The sequence below is a fragment of the Oncorhynchus mykiss genome, chromosome 7, assembly GCF_057628025.1.
Source record: "Oncorhynchus mykiss isolate SJ-2025 chromosome 7, ASM5762802v1, whole genome shotgun sequence".
Lineage (NCBI taxonomy): Eukaryota > Metazoa > Chordata > Actinopteri > Salmoniformes > Salmonidae > Oncorhynchus > Oncorhynchus mykiss.
The window spans coordinates 47846494-47862332 of record NC_143028.1 but is presented as its reverse complement, the minus strand read 5'-3'; the positions used below and the strand labels follow the sequence as shown (position 1 = coordinate 47862332).

At 43.5% G+C, this 15839-nt stretch overlaps 1 protein-coding gene across 1 annotated transcript in view; it reads left to right on the top strand.

The window, feature by feature from the left end:
• Positions 1-15839, top strand: part of LOC110527988 (plexin-A2) — a 55920-nt gene that overhangs the window by 20499 nt on the left and 19582 nt on the right. The window contains exons 4-8 of the mRNA XM_021609704.3: positions 6030-6164; positions 10881-10981; positions 14751-14874; positions 15023-15176; positions 15358-15454. Of these exons, the coding sequence (XP_021465379.1) occupies positions 6030-6164; positions 10881-10981; positions 14751-14874; positions 15023-15176; positions 15358-15454 (611 nt within the window). The remainder of the gene's footprint in view (positions 1-6029; positions 6165-10880; positions 10982-14750; positions 14875-15022; positions 15177-15357; positions 15455-15839) is intronic.

Here is a 15839-nt window from a genome sequence, read left to right as displayed (position 1 = left end):
ACAAGGTAATTGAAGTAGATATGTGCATATAGGTAGGGGTAAAGTGACTAGGCAACAGGATAGATAATAGACAGTAGCAGCAGCGTATGTGATGAGTGTAGAAGTGTGTACGTGTGTGTGTGGCGAATGTGTGCTTGTGTGTACATGTAATGTGTGAGTGAGTGTGTGTGTATGTGTTGGAGTGTCAGTGTGTGTGAGAGTGTGGGGAGAGTCCAGTGTGTGTGCATAGAGTCAAAAATAAAATGCAGATTGTCTGGGTAGCTATTTGGTTAACTATACGCTAACTATTTAGCAGACGTATGGCTTGGGGGTAGAGCTGTTCAAGAGCCCTTTGGTCCCAGACTTAGGGCTCCGGTACTGTTTGCCATGTGGTAGCAGAGAGAACAGCCTAAAACTTGAGTGGCTGGAGTCTTTGACAATTTTTAGGGTTTTCCTCTGACACGGCCCGGTATAGAGGTCCTGGATGGCAGGAAGCTTGTACCCCAGGGATGTACATTAAGCGATTTGGACACCGAAGGACCTGCTCAACTACAGCCTCGTCGATGTGAATGGGGGCATGTTTGGCCCTCCATTTCCTGTAGTCCACAATAAGCTCCGTTGTCTAGCCCACATTGAGGGAGAGGTTGTTGTCCTGGCACCACTCTGCCAGGTCTCTGACCTCCCTATAGGCTGTCTTATCATCATTGGTGATCAGGTACCACCGTCGTATCATCGTCAAACTTGATGATGGTGTCATGGGTGGCCAGCCAGTCATTGGTGAACAGGGAGTACAGGAGGAAGACTAAGCACGCACCCCTGAGGGGCCCCGCTTGGAGGGCACTATGGTGTTTAACGCTGAGCTGTAGTCTATGAACAGCATTCTCACGTAGGTGTTTCTTTTGTCCAGGTGGGAAAGGGCAGTGTGGAGTGCAATAGAGATTGCGTCATCTGTGAATCTGTTTGGGAGGTATGCGAATTGGAGAGGGTCCAGGGTGTCTGGGAGGATTGTGTTGATGTGAGCCATGACCAGCATTTCATGGCTACAGATGTGAGTGCTATGGGGTGGTCGTCATTTAGACAGGTTTCCTTGGCATTCTTCAGCACAGGGACTATGGTAGTCAGCTTGAAACATGTAGGTATTACAGACTGGGTTGAAAATGTCAGTGAAGACACTTGCCAGCTGGTCAGTGCATGCTCTGAGTACACATCCTGGTAATCCGTCTGGCCCTGTGGCGTTGTGAATGTTAACCTGTTTTAAGGTCTTACAACACATGGGCTATGGAGAGCGTCATCACACAGTTGTCCGGAACAGTACTCTCATGCATGATAGAAGGGCAGCTATGTCCATATATCCTCTGTTTCTCTTGAGTTCTGCTTGCATTTGGACACTGAAACATGTACTGCACTTAGTACACACCCATGAGCATGCAGGCTAAGACATGCACACGTGCAAAAATACACGCACACGCGCACACACACACACACACACACACACACACACACACACACACACAGGATGCATCCGTTAAATAGCAGTTAAGAAAATTAAGTCCAGATGAGTGCCTGAATCGCCCCCCAAAACAAAAGGAACGGAGGAGGGGTTATAGAGGAGGACAGGAACAAGAGAACAGGAAGCAGGGCCCTGAACGAGAACCCAAAAGCTCTTAAGGGAAAACACAGAGACCTAGATGAGTCTGTGGTCATGTCGTAGAAATGGTGTTATGGGGGCTTGGAAGCTAGCCACAATGTAGAATGTTAAGTTCAGGGAAAAACTCAGGGATCATTCAGCAAACCTCATACCTTTGGGCCAACACTGACACACACGCTGTATGTTTTTTTTCTTTGTCAGACGAGCCCTCTCACACAGCACATGCGTACGCACGTACGCACAGCATACACACACACAAACACAATTAGAGTGCAGTAAGCCTAGTAAGTAATCATCTTTGGCAATTGCATTTGTAAACATACAGCTTGTTCAATGTCAGGGATCAATACAGCTCTCTTAGTAGCAGTGATGAGATGTCTGACTGATTAGAGCAGGTGTGTAACACAGACCTCCACCTCACTAAACACTAAGCACTACAGCACCATCCTGTCTTAACAGGACAGACACACGCTCCTCCTCATCAGCATTCAGCCAAAGTCATGATGGATACGGGTTAATCAATGTCCACTCCAGTCTGTCAGCTAGAATTTGCCAAAACACACAGCCGTTCAACCCTGAAGGTTACCAGACGTACTGGCTTTATGTCACTGTATTTTCAGTCAGTTAGAAAGAGATGCTTGGAAAATGTCATGAATTTTTGTTGCTAGTGTCCCTACTACCATACTGTATCTGGCAAAGGAATAAGGGACACTGGGTGGATACTAGACTAAAACGTATAGGCTAGCTGAAGAGATTGCTCCCAGTCTATTATCCATATGTTAGGATACACTAAACACACTTTGCCCATGCTAGTCACATCTGGTCACATTTAGTGGAAATGGCAGGCCAACGACATGTACTGTAAACTGATCACCTTTGACACAAACCTCCAGGGAAATGGAAAGCTATAGGAACATTTATGTACAGAAATGTGTACCTCTTCTAGAACCCTTTTAAATTGATTCCTTGATCATAATAATCTCATAATCAATCCTGCATGTTAATTGTTAAAGGAGGAGAAATTAGAAAGAAGTGACTCGGGGTAGCTGTCTTGCAACTTTCAAACTACCCAATTAGGCAATTTTTAAAATGACATCTTAGCCTTAGGTTTTGTGTTTTTTGTTTTAAGGATGGAAGCACAGACCAACAACCACTGAAAATAAGCTGAAAAAAGCAGCAAACCATGCCAATAGAGCTGGGGGGGGGGGTTGTTTTCATAACTAAGAATTACGTGGGATCATATGAAATTCCAATAGTTATTTGGGTTATTTGACTTTATTGTTTGTATCCAATGTTGGTCTCTAAGGGGGTTAAGATTCATTTACAAGGAAAACACACCATTGTAGGTATAAATATGATTCAGGAGTGAAAAGCATTTCCTCTTATAGGTTAGCTTGGACATTTAAAGGGATAGCTCACCCAAATTAGAAAATGACACATTGGTTTCCTTACCCTGTAAACAGTCTATGGACAAAGTATGACAGCAATCTATGATTTGGTTTAGTTTCCCTGGCAGTAGCTGGCGCTGTTTCCAAATGCTAACATTTTAGTGTCTATAAGTGACTTTGGTGAGCTTCACATGATTCTTGAAAAATGCTAACATCGGGGCCATGACTTAAATGGGATTTGTGCCACAAATGCTAAAAAGTTAGTATTTGTAAACAGTGCCAGGTAAACTAAACTATTTCTCTGAGTGAAAGAAAATGTGGGAGGGGCCTCATTATCATATTTGCCAGCATGCTTTGTTGAAAGTTGATTCTTAGAATAGTTTGTTTCAATACCTTTGTTTCTGCATGCACATTGATTGATTCGTTGATCTTATACTATACAAAGATAAATAAATAAAATGTTTCTAAACTAATCCAATCTGTAAGGGGTTTGATTGATCGCACCTGTTACTGAGATGATTATTCCAGTTTAGATTGTTTTTAAATCCTTCACCATAGTCATTCTGAATGCCGGTTGTGGGTGATACAATATTCCAATTGTTGGATTTCCTCCCTCTGGCTGGATTCCAATAGGAATTACTAATCACTTCACAAACCAGCATATTGTGACTTGAAAGTCTGATGTGGCCCATGAGCCAGTATTTTCAGACCACAATGGTGAGGATAACTAAGCCATAACTAAAGGCCTTATCAAATGTATAATATATGGTCATAAACGTTTCATTTAAATGCATCCATTTACTGTAGATAGTCACTTGGTGAAGGTGTTAGGACTAAAAGTTATTGAATGCAGCAATCATGTCTGTCACTAACAAACACAGCCATAGGTGGGTGTCTCTCAAATTCACTCAAAAAAGGCATGCTGGGAAATATACAAACAAGGCTTTACACCCTAAAGTGTTAAAACAACATCTACCCCCCAAAATACTGTAACACTACATGTATTATTCCATAACACAAAACATTTAAGTCAGAATTTGCAACACCCATAGTGTTAGGAAACCAACACTTTAGGGGTGTTAGTTTGTCAAAACTTTGAAAAGTGTCAGTTTTTACACTGTGGATGTTAAATTCTGATCTCAAATTTGTCCTTCTATTCAGTAAAATCGACAGCACACAAAGAGAGAGCGAACATCTTTGTGTGCACATACAGTAAGAGCCTTGAAATGAAATGATTTGTGGTTTGCGGTTCATATGTTCTGTTGACAAAACATTTTCTTCATTAGATGACTAAGGTTGATAGGACAGCAGTCATCGGTTGATCCTTGTGAACTAGCCACTTTTCGTCATGTACATTACTTCTACCACAAACTCTGGCTGAACTAGGACAGCTTCTAGAAACTGTGCACATGTCAGCAGCTACCAGCAGGCTCGTTATAAAACCAGTGAAATGCTCCTTCTCTCATTACGGACTGTGGGCTTAAAGACAGATTGAAGATCTGCTGTAGTCCCACAGGGCCAGAGCCCGTGGCAAACCTGTTTTAGATTATAAACCCATGTATAAATGGATTGAAATCAAACTCTGGGCTGGTCAAAAGGTCAACATTTCATCTGAGCTCATGAATTGGACCCTGTCCACCATGGTGGCCCCTGGTCAACCTCCTAATGCCCTGCTAAATATCTCTATGGACAATTTAGGATTTATTTACGATAACATTTTGCTAAGGGAACGCACACAAGCTTTGGTTTCTATTTATGAAATATGGAGTGTGGGAAATGGAATGGAAGCCGACTCCGCTTTGTGTGGGATTGTGGTAAGAGAGTCCGAGGGTGAGGAGGAAGACAGGGAAGGGGGGCAGGGATCCACTAAATAGACGAGAAGTTAAAGAGAACAACTTTCTATTGAGTGACTGGTTAGGAGGTTGAACGTGTCAAATCAATGGTGGACAGAGCTGGTTAAATGAGAAACGGAGCAAAGTGGACACCGTGATCCTCTGGTGATCCTGCTGAGAGAATCCCCTTACTGTGGGGCTGCTTGCCAGGCGTTGGTCTGTTTGTCCCAGAGGGATTGTCCTGTAGGATTCTCCCATCTCAGCCCAAGATATGTTTTTCTCTGTACTCCCCTTTGTTTTTGGTGGGGAGCCCAGCTTGCAGGAGAGGACTTCTGACTGGAAGGTGGAAGGGTTGATTGATTGGTGCAGTTTTGGAGCCCAGGGGATCCAATCATGCAATCCGTTTGTATTGATTGCTGCTGTGTCTATTGAGAGAGCATTGTGAGTCTGCCAGTGACTGTGTGTACTGGCCTGGCACGCAGGGAGATTTGCTGCAGTCCAACCTGAGCTTGGTGCTGGAGATTTGTAGTGTCCAGATAACTAGAATGGAGGATATGTTGTTTATTATAGGGTTCTCTTATACTGTATTTAGAGGATTATTGTCTTTATCTAAAAAAGTACATTGAATGATATTTTTGTGCCTGATTTCTTAGCAGCCATTAAATTTGAGATTGTACATCTAATGAGGATATTTTCTCTTGGGTGTTGAACTTGAAGGTTTATTAATTTTGTCTGTCAAGACTCAGGGTAGATGTGATAATAATGTACTGTGATGTATGGAGCAATTCAGATGTCTGATACAGCCTACTAATGAGGGCAGTGTTTTCTGTGTATTGATGAAAATGTGGCCTGTGGATAGAAGGGGGTAGGGGAAGGGAATTCAATTCTCTGTTTGGAAGTAGAAGCCTATCCGCCTGCATGCTTTTAATGAGCTCCAAAAAGATGGTGGTTTGAAAGTCATGCCAAAGTCAAATCTTTAGAGTCTGGTTTACTTGAAAACAAGCCAGAAAAATGCCACCACCAGTAACAGCATTAACTAATCCTGGAGTAGGGACAGCATTACAAAGCCAAGCTAAAACCACAGTAATCCATAGGTATGTTTGGTCAATACCATCCCTTTATTTCATATTCAAGCATACAGATGTAATTAACCAGACCCATGTCTGTCTTTCTCTCCTTCAGATCCGAGTGGATGGGCCTCCTGAGGGCGGGGGGCAGTATGAGACCCTGACCGTGATGACAGATGGCAGTTCTATCCTCCGAGACATGGCCTTCACTCTGGACCGCAACTTTCTCTACGTCATGTCTGACAGTCTGGTGAGGAATCTCCCATTTCCTGCTGTATCAGAAGCAAATGTTTATAGGTTAACAAGACCCTTAACTATGAACAGAATGATGTACGTACTGTATGGGTTGAAAGTTGTGATGCAAAGAAAAATAAAGAAATTGATGATTAACAAACATTATTATGGCTCAGGGTAATGTGTATAATATACACTATATATACAAAACTATGTGGACACCCTTCAAATTAGTGGATTCGACTATTTCAGCCACACCCATTGCTGACAGGTGTATAAAATCAAGCACACAGCCATGTAATCTCCATAGACAAACACTGGCAGTTGAATGGGCTTACTGAAGAGTTCAGTGACTTTCAACATGGCACTATTATAGGATGCCACCTTTCCAACAAGTATGTTCGTCAAATTTCTGCCCTGCTAGAGCTTCCCCGGTCAACTGTAAGTGCTGTTATTGTGAAGGGGAAATGTCTAGGAGCAACAACGGCTCATCCCCAAAGTGGTAGGCCACACAAGCTCACAGAACAGGACTGCAGAGTGCTGAAGCGTGTAGTGTGTAAAAATCGTCTGTCCTCGGTTGCAACACTCACAAGTTCCAAACTGCTTCTGGAAGTAACGTCAGCACAAGAACAAGCGTCGGCTGGAGTGGTGTAAAGCTCGCAGCCATTTGACTCTGGAGCAGTGGAAACGCGTTCTCTATAGTGATGAATCCCGCTTCACCATCTGTCAGTCTGACAGACCAATCTGGGTTTGGCGAATGCCAGGAGAACACTATCTGCCTGAATGCATAGTGCCATCTGTAAAGTTTGGTGGAAGAGGAATAATGGTCTGAGGATGTTTTTCATGGTTCAGGCTAGGCCCCTTTGTTCCAGTGAAGGGAAATCTTAACGCTACAGCATACACTGACATTCTAGACAATTCTGTGCTCCCAACTCTGTGGCAACAGTCTGGGGAAGGCTCTTTCCTGTTTCAGCATGACAATGGCCCCGTGCACAAAGGGAGGTCCATACAGAAAGGGTTTGTCATGATCGGTGTGGAGGTACTTGACTAGTCTGCACAGAGCCCTGACCTCAACCCCATCAAACACCTTTGGGATGAATTGGAATGCCGACTGAGAGCCAGGCCTAATCACCCAACGTCAGTGCCCAACCTCACTAATGCAAGTCCCCGCAGCAATGTTCAAGTGGAAAACCTTCCCAGAAGTGTGGAGGCTGTTATAGCAGCAAAGGGGAGACCAACTCTATATTAATGCCCATGATTTTGGAATGACTTTCAATGAGCAGTTGTCCACATACTTATGGCCATGTAGGGTATATAACGAGAATTGAAAATAGTAAAGATTAATTTGATCCGAAATATTTGATCTTGTGCTCTCCTTCATACATTGTGATACTATTGTACATTTTTAAATCTTCTCTGATTATATTATATTATACGTACACTCCATGTTGGGTTGTGTGTAAGATATGCAGGGCATGTTCAGACAGAATGACAGATGCTCTAATTACTCACCCATGTGCACTGACTAACATGTATCTCATACTACACACATCCCATAGAAACCAATAGACTAACATGTATTTCATACTACACACATCACACAGAAAACCATTACAAGTCCATTCATCTACACACATCCCACAGAAATGACTTGCCTTCGATGTATCTTCTAATCTACATGCTACACACATCACATTGAAAACCAGACATTTCATTGGTTTGGGGATGTTTTTTGGTGTTCTCCAGTTGGGCCAGCATCACAGCAGCTAGCAGAGCAGTTGTTGTTGGCAGATATCCTCTGGACTCTTTGGAGATAAGAGGGAACAGTGGTAATCACTTTCAACTCCCATCAAGTGATTTTTCTGGCAAAGTCACATGGCGTTGTGTAATGGGATTAGATTTCAGTACGGCCAAAAGGCCTGCTATCACTGCTACACTCACTTGTCTCCCAACTGTTGGAATATATTTTTTAAACTAAACTGATGGACAAAGAGGAAGAGGGCGTTTGAACAACACAGGCGGCATAAATTAGTTTAATGTGTCTAGGAATAATCTCTAAACATCAAGTGAAGGAATTAAATGAGGTTGTCTGTGAGAAATGAGGGAGAAACGGGCACAGGCATTGTACATAAGTGTCTCTTGATACAAATGAAGGAAGCACTTCCTAGAGTTTGATAGACTGGAAGAGACAGGACATCACTTATTGACGAGCCCTGGTTGTTCAAGGAGATACTCTTCCCATTCAGACTGTAGTATGAGAACATGGATGCATGTAACCAACCAAACCAGCCCATGGCCATGCACTCGCTCTCTCCTAATATTGGAATCATACAGTCTGCTTGTGGCTTTTGGCCCCTAGGGACCAGGAAAGGAGTAAAGCCTTCCTCCCTTTCTCTTATTCCAATCAGACCTTCCTAGAGCTTTACAGAGGAATTCCAGGAGGAGAGGGGCTTGCTGGGCTGCTCTCTCAGATTTCCTGCTTTCCCAGCCGATCCCAGAGTATGGGGATTTGGGGATTTCTCTGAGCCAAACAATAGAGAAATTATGTGAAATGAGGAGCGAGGCACAAACAGATTTGACTGCGATCAGGCGACCCTCGCAGAATAACAATGAGCCTCTCTGTCTCCTGCCGAGCATGATGATGCAGAGTGGAGAGGAACAGAGTGTGTGTGTGTGTGTATGTGTGTAAGTAGTCTAAGAATGTACTTTTTTTATCCTACCAAGCAGCTTTATAATAGTTTGATGTCCTCAGGTTGATTATTTGTTGAAACATCTATCTATCCCTGCTTTATGTTGAGAAGTATTGGGGTGGCAGGGCCTAGTGGTTAGCCTAGTGGTTAGAGCGTTGGACTAGTAACCGGAAGGTTGCAAGTTCAAACCCCCGAGCTGACAAGGTACAAATCTGTCTTTCTGCCCCTGAACAGGCAGTTAACCCACTGTTCCATTTTAGTCAGTATAATTAACCTGAAGGCAATAGCTATAACCTGAGTGAAATGAACATCATCATACAAGCTACACATCGTACATAAACAGTATAGGCTGCCTGTAGTGCTTATAGAGCAGGGCTCTCCAACCCCGTTCCCGGAGTGCTAATGTCCTGTAGGATTTTGCACCAACCCAATCTAGCGCACCTGATTCTAATAATTAGCTGGCTGATTAGCTGAATCAGGTTAGTTACAACTGGGGTTGGAGTGAAATCACCAGGAGGGTAGCTCTCCAGGAACAGGGTCGGAGAGCCCTGTTATAAAGGCAGCCATGACCCGTCTCGTCAAGGAACAAAGGCAGAGGAGGAAATACTTCGAATCTGGGCATTTTGTTGAGCGTGGTTTGGTTGGACTTTGTGTGAGGTTGTTTGGACAGGAAGGGTTAAGTCTCTGTCCTGGCTTCTGTCCTGACCCGTCCTTGAACCTTTTGTTATCCCTGTCAAGGGGTCAGCAGCTGTGAACACAACAGGTCAGGGAGGAGAGCAACCTCTGTCTGTCCTCCCAGCAGATCGACTAGTCACATAATAAGCTGATGGTTGATGGATAGGGTCAGTTGAAGAAAGATAACAATCTGAAGCATTCATCAAGTGACTGCCAATGATTTCAATGTGAAAATTAATTTGAGTTACATTTCTATAGATTTTCTAGGGCTGTACATTTGTAGGAGAATGTGGTCCTAAAATAATTCTGCTGTCAATGTCATCTCATTGTGATTCACAGCTATGCCTTTATGCTCAGGTAAAATCCGATGGACAAATAAACTCCCATCATCTGAGCACCAGAGGCGCGCAGCACCAGAGGCACGCAGCACCAGAGGCACGCTGTTGGCACAGTGACACCAAGGCTCTGTCTGTCTGCTCCTTCCCATTCTCAGCTAGTTTAGAAGAGGCTGATCTGAGTTGGGTTGGTTTAGTCGATTACTTCTCCTGCATCAGATTTGCCCGTCCATCCCTTCTAAAATAATTTTCCTAATGGAATGCACTGTGTTCTGAACACTTTAAAAAATTACAAACGGATTTTGCGGGAAGAGGCAGATAATCAGTTTTGCTAACACAGACCTGGGAGAGAACCCACTTACGCTATCAAGTGCAGCAGAGACGTTCTAATCCATAATTCACTCTTCATTTGTGACTGCTTACAACAATAAATTGCTTGCATTGTCCGTCAAAGGGGAGAATAATAGCAAAGTATAAAATAGCAAAGAGCTTCAACCTGTTTGTGTATGCACTGGCTGTTGGCGCTGCCCACTCAACAGCAACGTCTGTCACAGCGACTAATGGGAGCGTATGCTTTGCCAGGCGTCCACACAGAGAGGAGGTGTGTGTGTGTGTGTGTGTAGGCTGATCTAGGCTGTGAGCTCACCCATGTAGATCAGGCTTATCTTTGCTGTGGCTTTACTCCTTTCTCAGCCCGTTTGCCAGAGCCACTTCCTCTGTTGAACACACCCACAATCAATCAGCCGAATCAATCTGATTTCATGGACTACCAGTTTTTTCTCAATTTCCTTAGATAATGTGAACTGTGTGTCATTGGTCAAGCCAACAGGAAATACACTATTTCAATGGATACATGACACTTATCACATACCACACACAATTAACCAGCTAAAAAAGTCATGAAGCAATTATATAGAGCAATATGTTTTACACTTATTCTAAATCATATGCTATTCATATCTATGTGTATGTGAATGTTGTAGCCTCCATGGCCTCTGTGCTGCATCTAAGCCTTCCTCTGTTGTGTTGTAGGTGACCAAGGTCCCAGTGGAGGCATGTGAGCAATACGGGACCTGCGGAGAGTGTCTGAGCTCTGAGGATCCTCATTGTGGCTGGTGTGTCTTGCACAACATGTAAGTCCACTACCACACTATTCTTAAAAGGCACAATGGCCATGGTTTAACACACCAATCACATAACTTACCAACAGCTGGAATTTAGATGGAAAAAAAGGAGTAAGAGTTTATAGAATCCCTTGAATAGAAAATGATGCTATTGAGCACACAGATACAGACAGACAAACTGTCACTGCTGGTATGGGGGGACAGAATGAGACAATTGGGACAGAGTACAGAAGGATTACAGGGAGTAGACAGGGTAACCCACTGGGCTGCTGCAGACTCCGTAACATTTTGGTCTTTGAGAGACTGGGCTTACATCTTAATTGTCTGACCGGGATGTTAGCTTACGTAATAGAACAGGACAGACCAGAAGGGATTCAGAAGATTAAAACCCAGGCAGTGTTTCTGAAAATTTACTGAAACAGACCTCAGAAAGGATTTAATATGCAGTATTATATTGCATTTGCATTTCAGCAATCTCTACGATCATCATTATCTAAATTGCAGCTCTTGGAGTGTACTCTTATCATCCTACTTGACTAGCAAAACACAGAATAGATTTATCCTAATTATACTGAACAAAAATATAAATGCAACATGTAAAATCTCCGTCCCATGTGTCATGAGCTAAAATAAAAGATCCCAGAAATTGTCCACATGCACAAAAAGCTTATTTCTCCAAAATGTTGTGCACAAATTTGATTGCATCCCTGTCATTTGCCTAAGATAATTTGTCCACCTGACAGGTGTGGCATATCAATAAGCTGATTAAACAGCATGATCATTACACAGGTGCACCTTGGGCTGGGGACAATAAAAGGCCACTCTAAAATGTGCAGTTTTGTCACACAACACAATGCCACAGATGTCTCAAGTTTTGAGGGAGCGTGCAAATTGCATGCTGACTGCAGGAATGTCCACCAGAGCTGTTGCCAGAGAATTGAATGTTCATTTCTCTACCATAAGCCACCTCCAACTTAGTTTTAGAGAATTTGGCAGTACGCCCAACCTGCCTCAAATTCGCAGACCACGTGTAACCATGCCAGCCCAGGACCTCCACATCTGGCTTCTTCACCTGTGGAATCTTCTGAGACCAGACACCCGGACAGCTGATGAAACTGTTGGTTTGCATGACCGAATAAATTCTGCACAAACTGTCAGATACTGTTAAATAAAATAACATTTTATTGGTCACATATACATGGTTAGCAGATGTTAATGCGAGTGTAGCAAAATGCTTGTGCTTCTAGTTCCAACCATGCAGTAATATCTAATAAGTAATCTAACAATTTCACAACAACTACCTTATACACACAAATGTGAAGGGATGAATAAGAATATGTACATATAAACATATGGATGAGCGATGGCATGCGGCACAGGGAAGATGCAGTAGATGGTATAGAGTACAGTATATACATATGAGATGAGTAATGTAGGGTATGTAAACATTATATAGTGGCATTGTTTAAATTGACTAGTGATACATTTATTACATCCAATTTTTAATTAATAAAGTGGCTAGAGATTTGAGTAAGTATGTTGGCAGCAGCCACTCAATGTTAGTGATGGCTGTTTAACAGTGATGGCCTTGAGATAGAAGCTGTTTTTCAGTCTCTCGGTGCACCTGTACTGACCTCGCCTTCTGGATGATAGCGGGGTGAACAGGCAGTGGCTTGGGTGGTTGTTGTCCTTGATGATCTTTTTGGCCTTTCTGTGACACCGGGTGCTGTAGGTGTCCTGGAGGGCAGGTAGTTTTCCCCCGGTGATGCGTTGTGCAGATCACACTACCCTCTGGAGAGCCTTGTGGTTGAGGACAGTTGCCGTACCAGGCGGTGATACAGCCCAACAGGATGCTCTCGATTGTGCATCTGTAAATGTTTGTGAGGGTTTTAGGTGTACGCCGAGGACCTTAAAACTTTCCACCTTCTCCACTACTGTCCCGTCAATGTGGATAGGGGGGTGCTCCCTCTGCTGTTTCCTGAAGTCCACGATCATCTCCTTTGTTTTGTTGACGTTGAGTGTGAGGTTATTTTCCTGACACCACACTCCAAGGGCCCTCACCTCCTCCCTGTAGGCCGTCTCGTCGTTGTTAGTAATCAAGCCTACCACTGTAGTGTCGTCTGCAAACTTGATGATTGAGTCTCTCAAAGCACTTCATGATGACGGAAGTGAGTGCTACGGGGCGATAGTCATTTAGCTCAGTTACCTTAGCTTTCTTGGGAACAGGAACAATGGTGGCCCTTTTGAAGCATGTGGGATCAGCAGACTGGGATAGGAATTGATTGAGAGAAGCTGATGAGGGAAGCTCATCTGCGTGTTCATCGTCCTCACCAGGGTCTTGACCTGACTGACTGCAGTTCGGCATCATAACTGACTTCAGTGGCCAAATGCCCACCTTCGATGGCCACTGGCACGCTGTAGAAGTGTGCTCTTCACAGATGTCCCAGTTCTTCCATGGCCTGCATATTCACCAGACATGTCACCCATTGATCATGTTTGTTATCCTCTGGATTGATGTGTACGACAGCATGTTCCAGTTCCTGCCAATATCTAGCAACTTCCCACAGCCATTGAAGAGGAGTGGGACAACATTCCACAGGCCACAATCAATAGCCTGATCAACTCTATGCGAAGGAGATGTGTCGCGCTGCATGAGGCATTTGGTGGTCACACCTGATACTGAATGGTTTTCTGATCCACGCCCTTCTATATATTTTTTAAGGTATCTTTAATCCCACACATGTGAAATCCATAGATTAGGCCCTCATTTATTTATTTCAATTGACTGATTTCCTTATATACTCTATAACTCCGTAAAATGTTGCATTTATATTTTTGTTTTGGTACTTTATTCGTCATTTGTTTACTTTAGTGCAGTTTCCACTCCAAGTCCCAGTATTATACACCTGTACGCATGCTACTTCCATGAGCTACTATTCACTATATAGTTTATACTGCCTGAATTAAATACTCAACTTGTCTCTCAAGAGTAAAACAGGGAGTTAGAAAATGCAACATGCAATCACTGTATATGCCCACCCAAAGCATGTGGAGGTAAACCCCATGTGACCTACAGAAGAGTGTGTGTGGTGGGTTAATGTCTAAGGGGCTAGGACAGGAGAACAAACAGCTCTATCAGACATGACATGGAGGGGGAGATGAGATAAAAGGGAATGAAAGGGCGTCTGGGATGAAATGGCTGTCCAGAGGCACTTCAATTAATGAGAGGCCAAGAAGTTAGTGTCTATTCTCCCTGTGGGTACAGGCTGTATCAAGGAGACGGTAGGAACAACAACCATCCATTCTGCCTTCATTGTCTTGTAATTACAGTTGAGGTCTCTGTGCGCTTTGAAGGCTCTCATGAGATGTCACCCTCGACAACATCCGAGAGTTCATTAAGCACTGTCTCATCCCACAGTGGGCATTACAAATGTAAAAGAGAGACACGCTCTATTGTCAAATCCCCGTCAAGAGGAAGCGTGATCGCTGAGAGATGCAACCTTGAGATCCTCTCATTGTCTTAAATGCTTTTTTTGTGTGTTTGTGTGCATTTTCTAAATCTCCACGTCCCAAGCTATCACAGTTTCTCATTTAAAGAGACTGATTATATAACCCCAACATAAAACACAATTTATCCCATTTTACAACAATCCAGAACAATCCAATCACACTGATATGGGCTCACTTTCCTTAGTCGACCTCAATTGCTTTGACATTGCAGCAATGTTGCTAAGATGTCCCTTAACATTTTGAATAATGTCCTGGTTCCCATCCATAGGTGTGCCAGAAGAGACCGGTGTCAGAGAGCAGAGGAGCCTTTCCGGTTCGCCACTGATATCGAACGTTGTGTGAAAATTATCGCTCACCCAGACAGCATCGCCGTGTCAGCACACAGTGTTCCCGTGAGTCAAATCTTAACCATTCGTTCTTTACTTCTGATCAAACTGTTTCTTACATCTTTTGAGTTGATGGTGGTGACGTGGTCCTGAGTTTTTCATGACAGACCAGACAGTTCCAAACCAGCTATCCCTCTCTCCTCCTCTGCTATAGCTCCTATTGGAGGTGAGCAACGTGCCTGACCTCTCAGCTGGGATCAGCTGTGCCTTTGGAGAGCAGGCGGAGATGGAGGGTCATGTCAACGGCAACAGAGTCATGTGTCTGTCCCCGTCTGGCAAGGAGGTCCCACACATACCTGAAGGACAAGGTGAGAAAAGATATAGCTCCAGTATAGAACCAATTTCTATGTGTTCCTCAGTGATACAGATGTGACCTCTTTTTCAGAGGACCAACAGCCTGAATAAAGTTAAGCACTGTATAACCAAAAACCTGGAAATCCATAAATATACTCAAAATCAGATGTATCCTTACCCCCCCCCATCTATCAGACTGGTTGAGTGTGGAGCTGCGTCTGAACTCTAAGGAGACAGGTGAAATGCTGGGCAGTACAGAGGTCAAGTTCTATAACTGCAGCATGCATCACACGTGAGTACAACACCCACACATGATCTGATCCATTCAATAGATAGTAGAGTACAACCTCATTAAGGGCATTGATGTACGCAACCCCACTTAAGTACAGGCAGGTAGGTAAACCTCTAAATTCAGGTCAACCTTAGGCAGTCAACCCCGCATTGTTAGCTTATTTGGTTCTACTTAGTGTTTCTAGAATGGTTCCCTGAGGAACAGTGTACATCAGGGATCATCAACTAGATTATGCAGTTGATCATAGCGCACTGCGCTTTATTACAGGTGACAATTTTAGTACTCATCACTGCATTCGCTACCAGAAAGTTGGTTGGTCCTCTTTGATGTCATGTAGGTTGATACATTGCTACGTTATCATTTATAAAGCTATTTTACAAAAAGT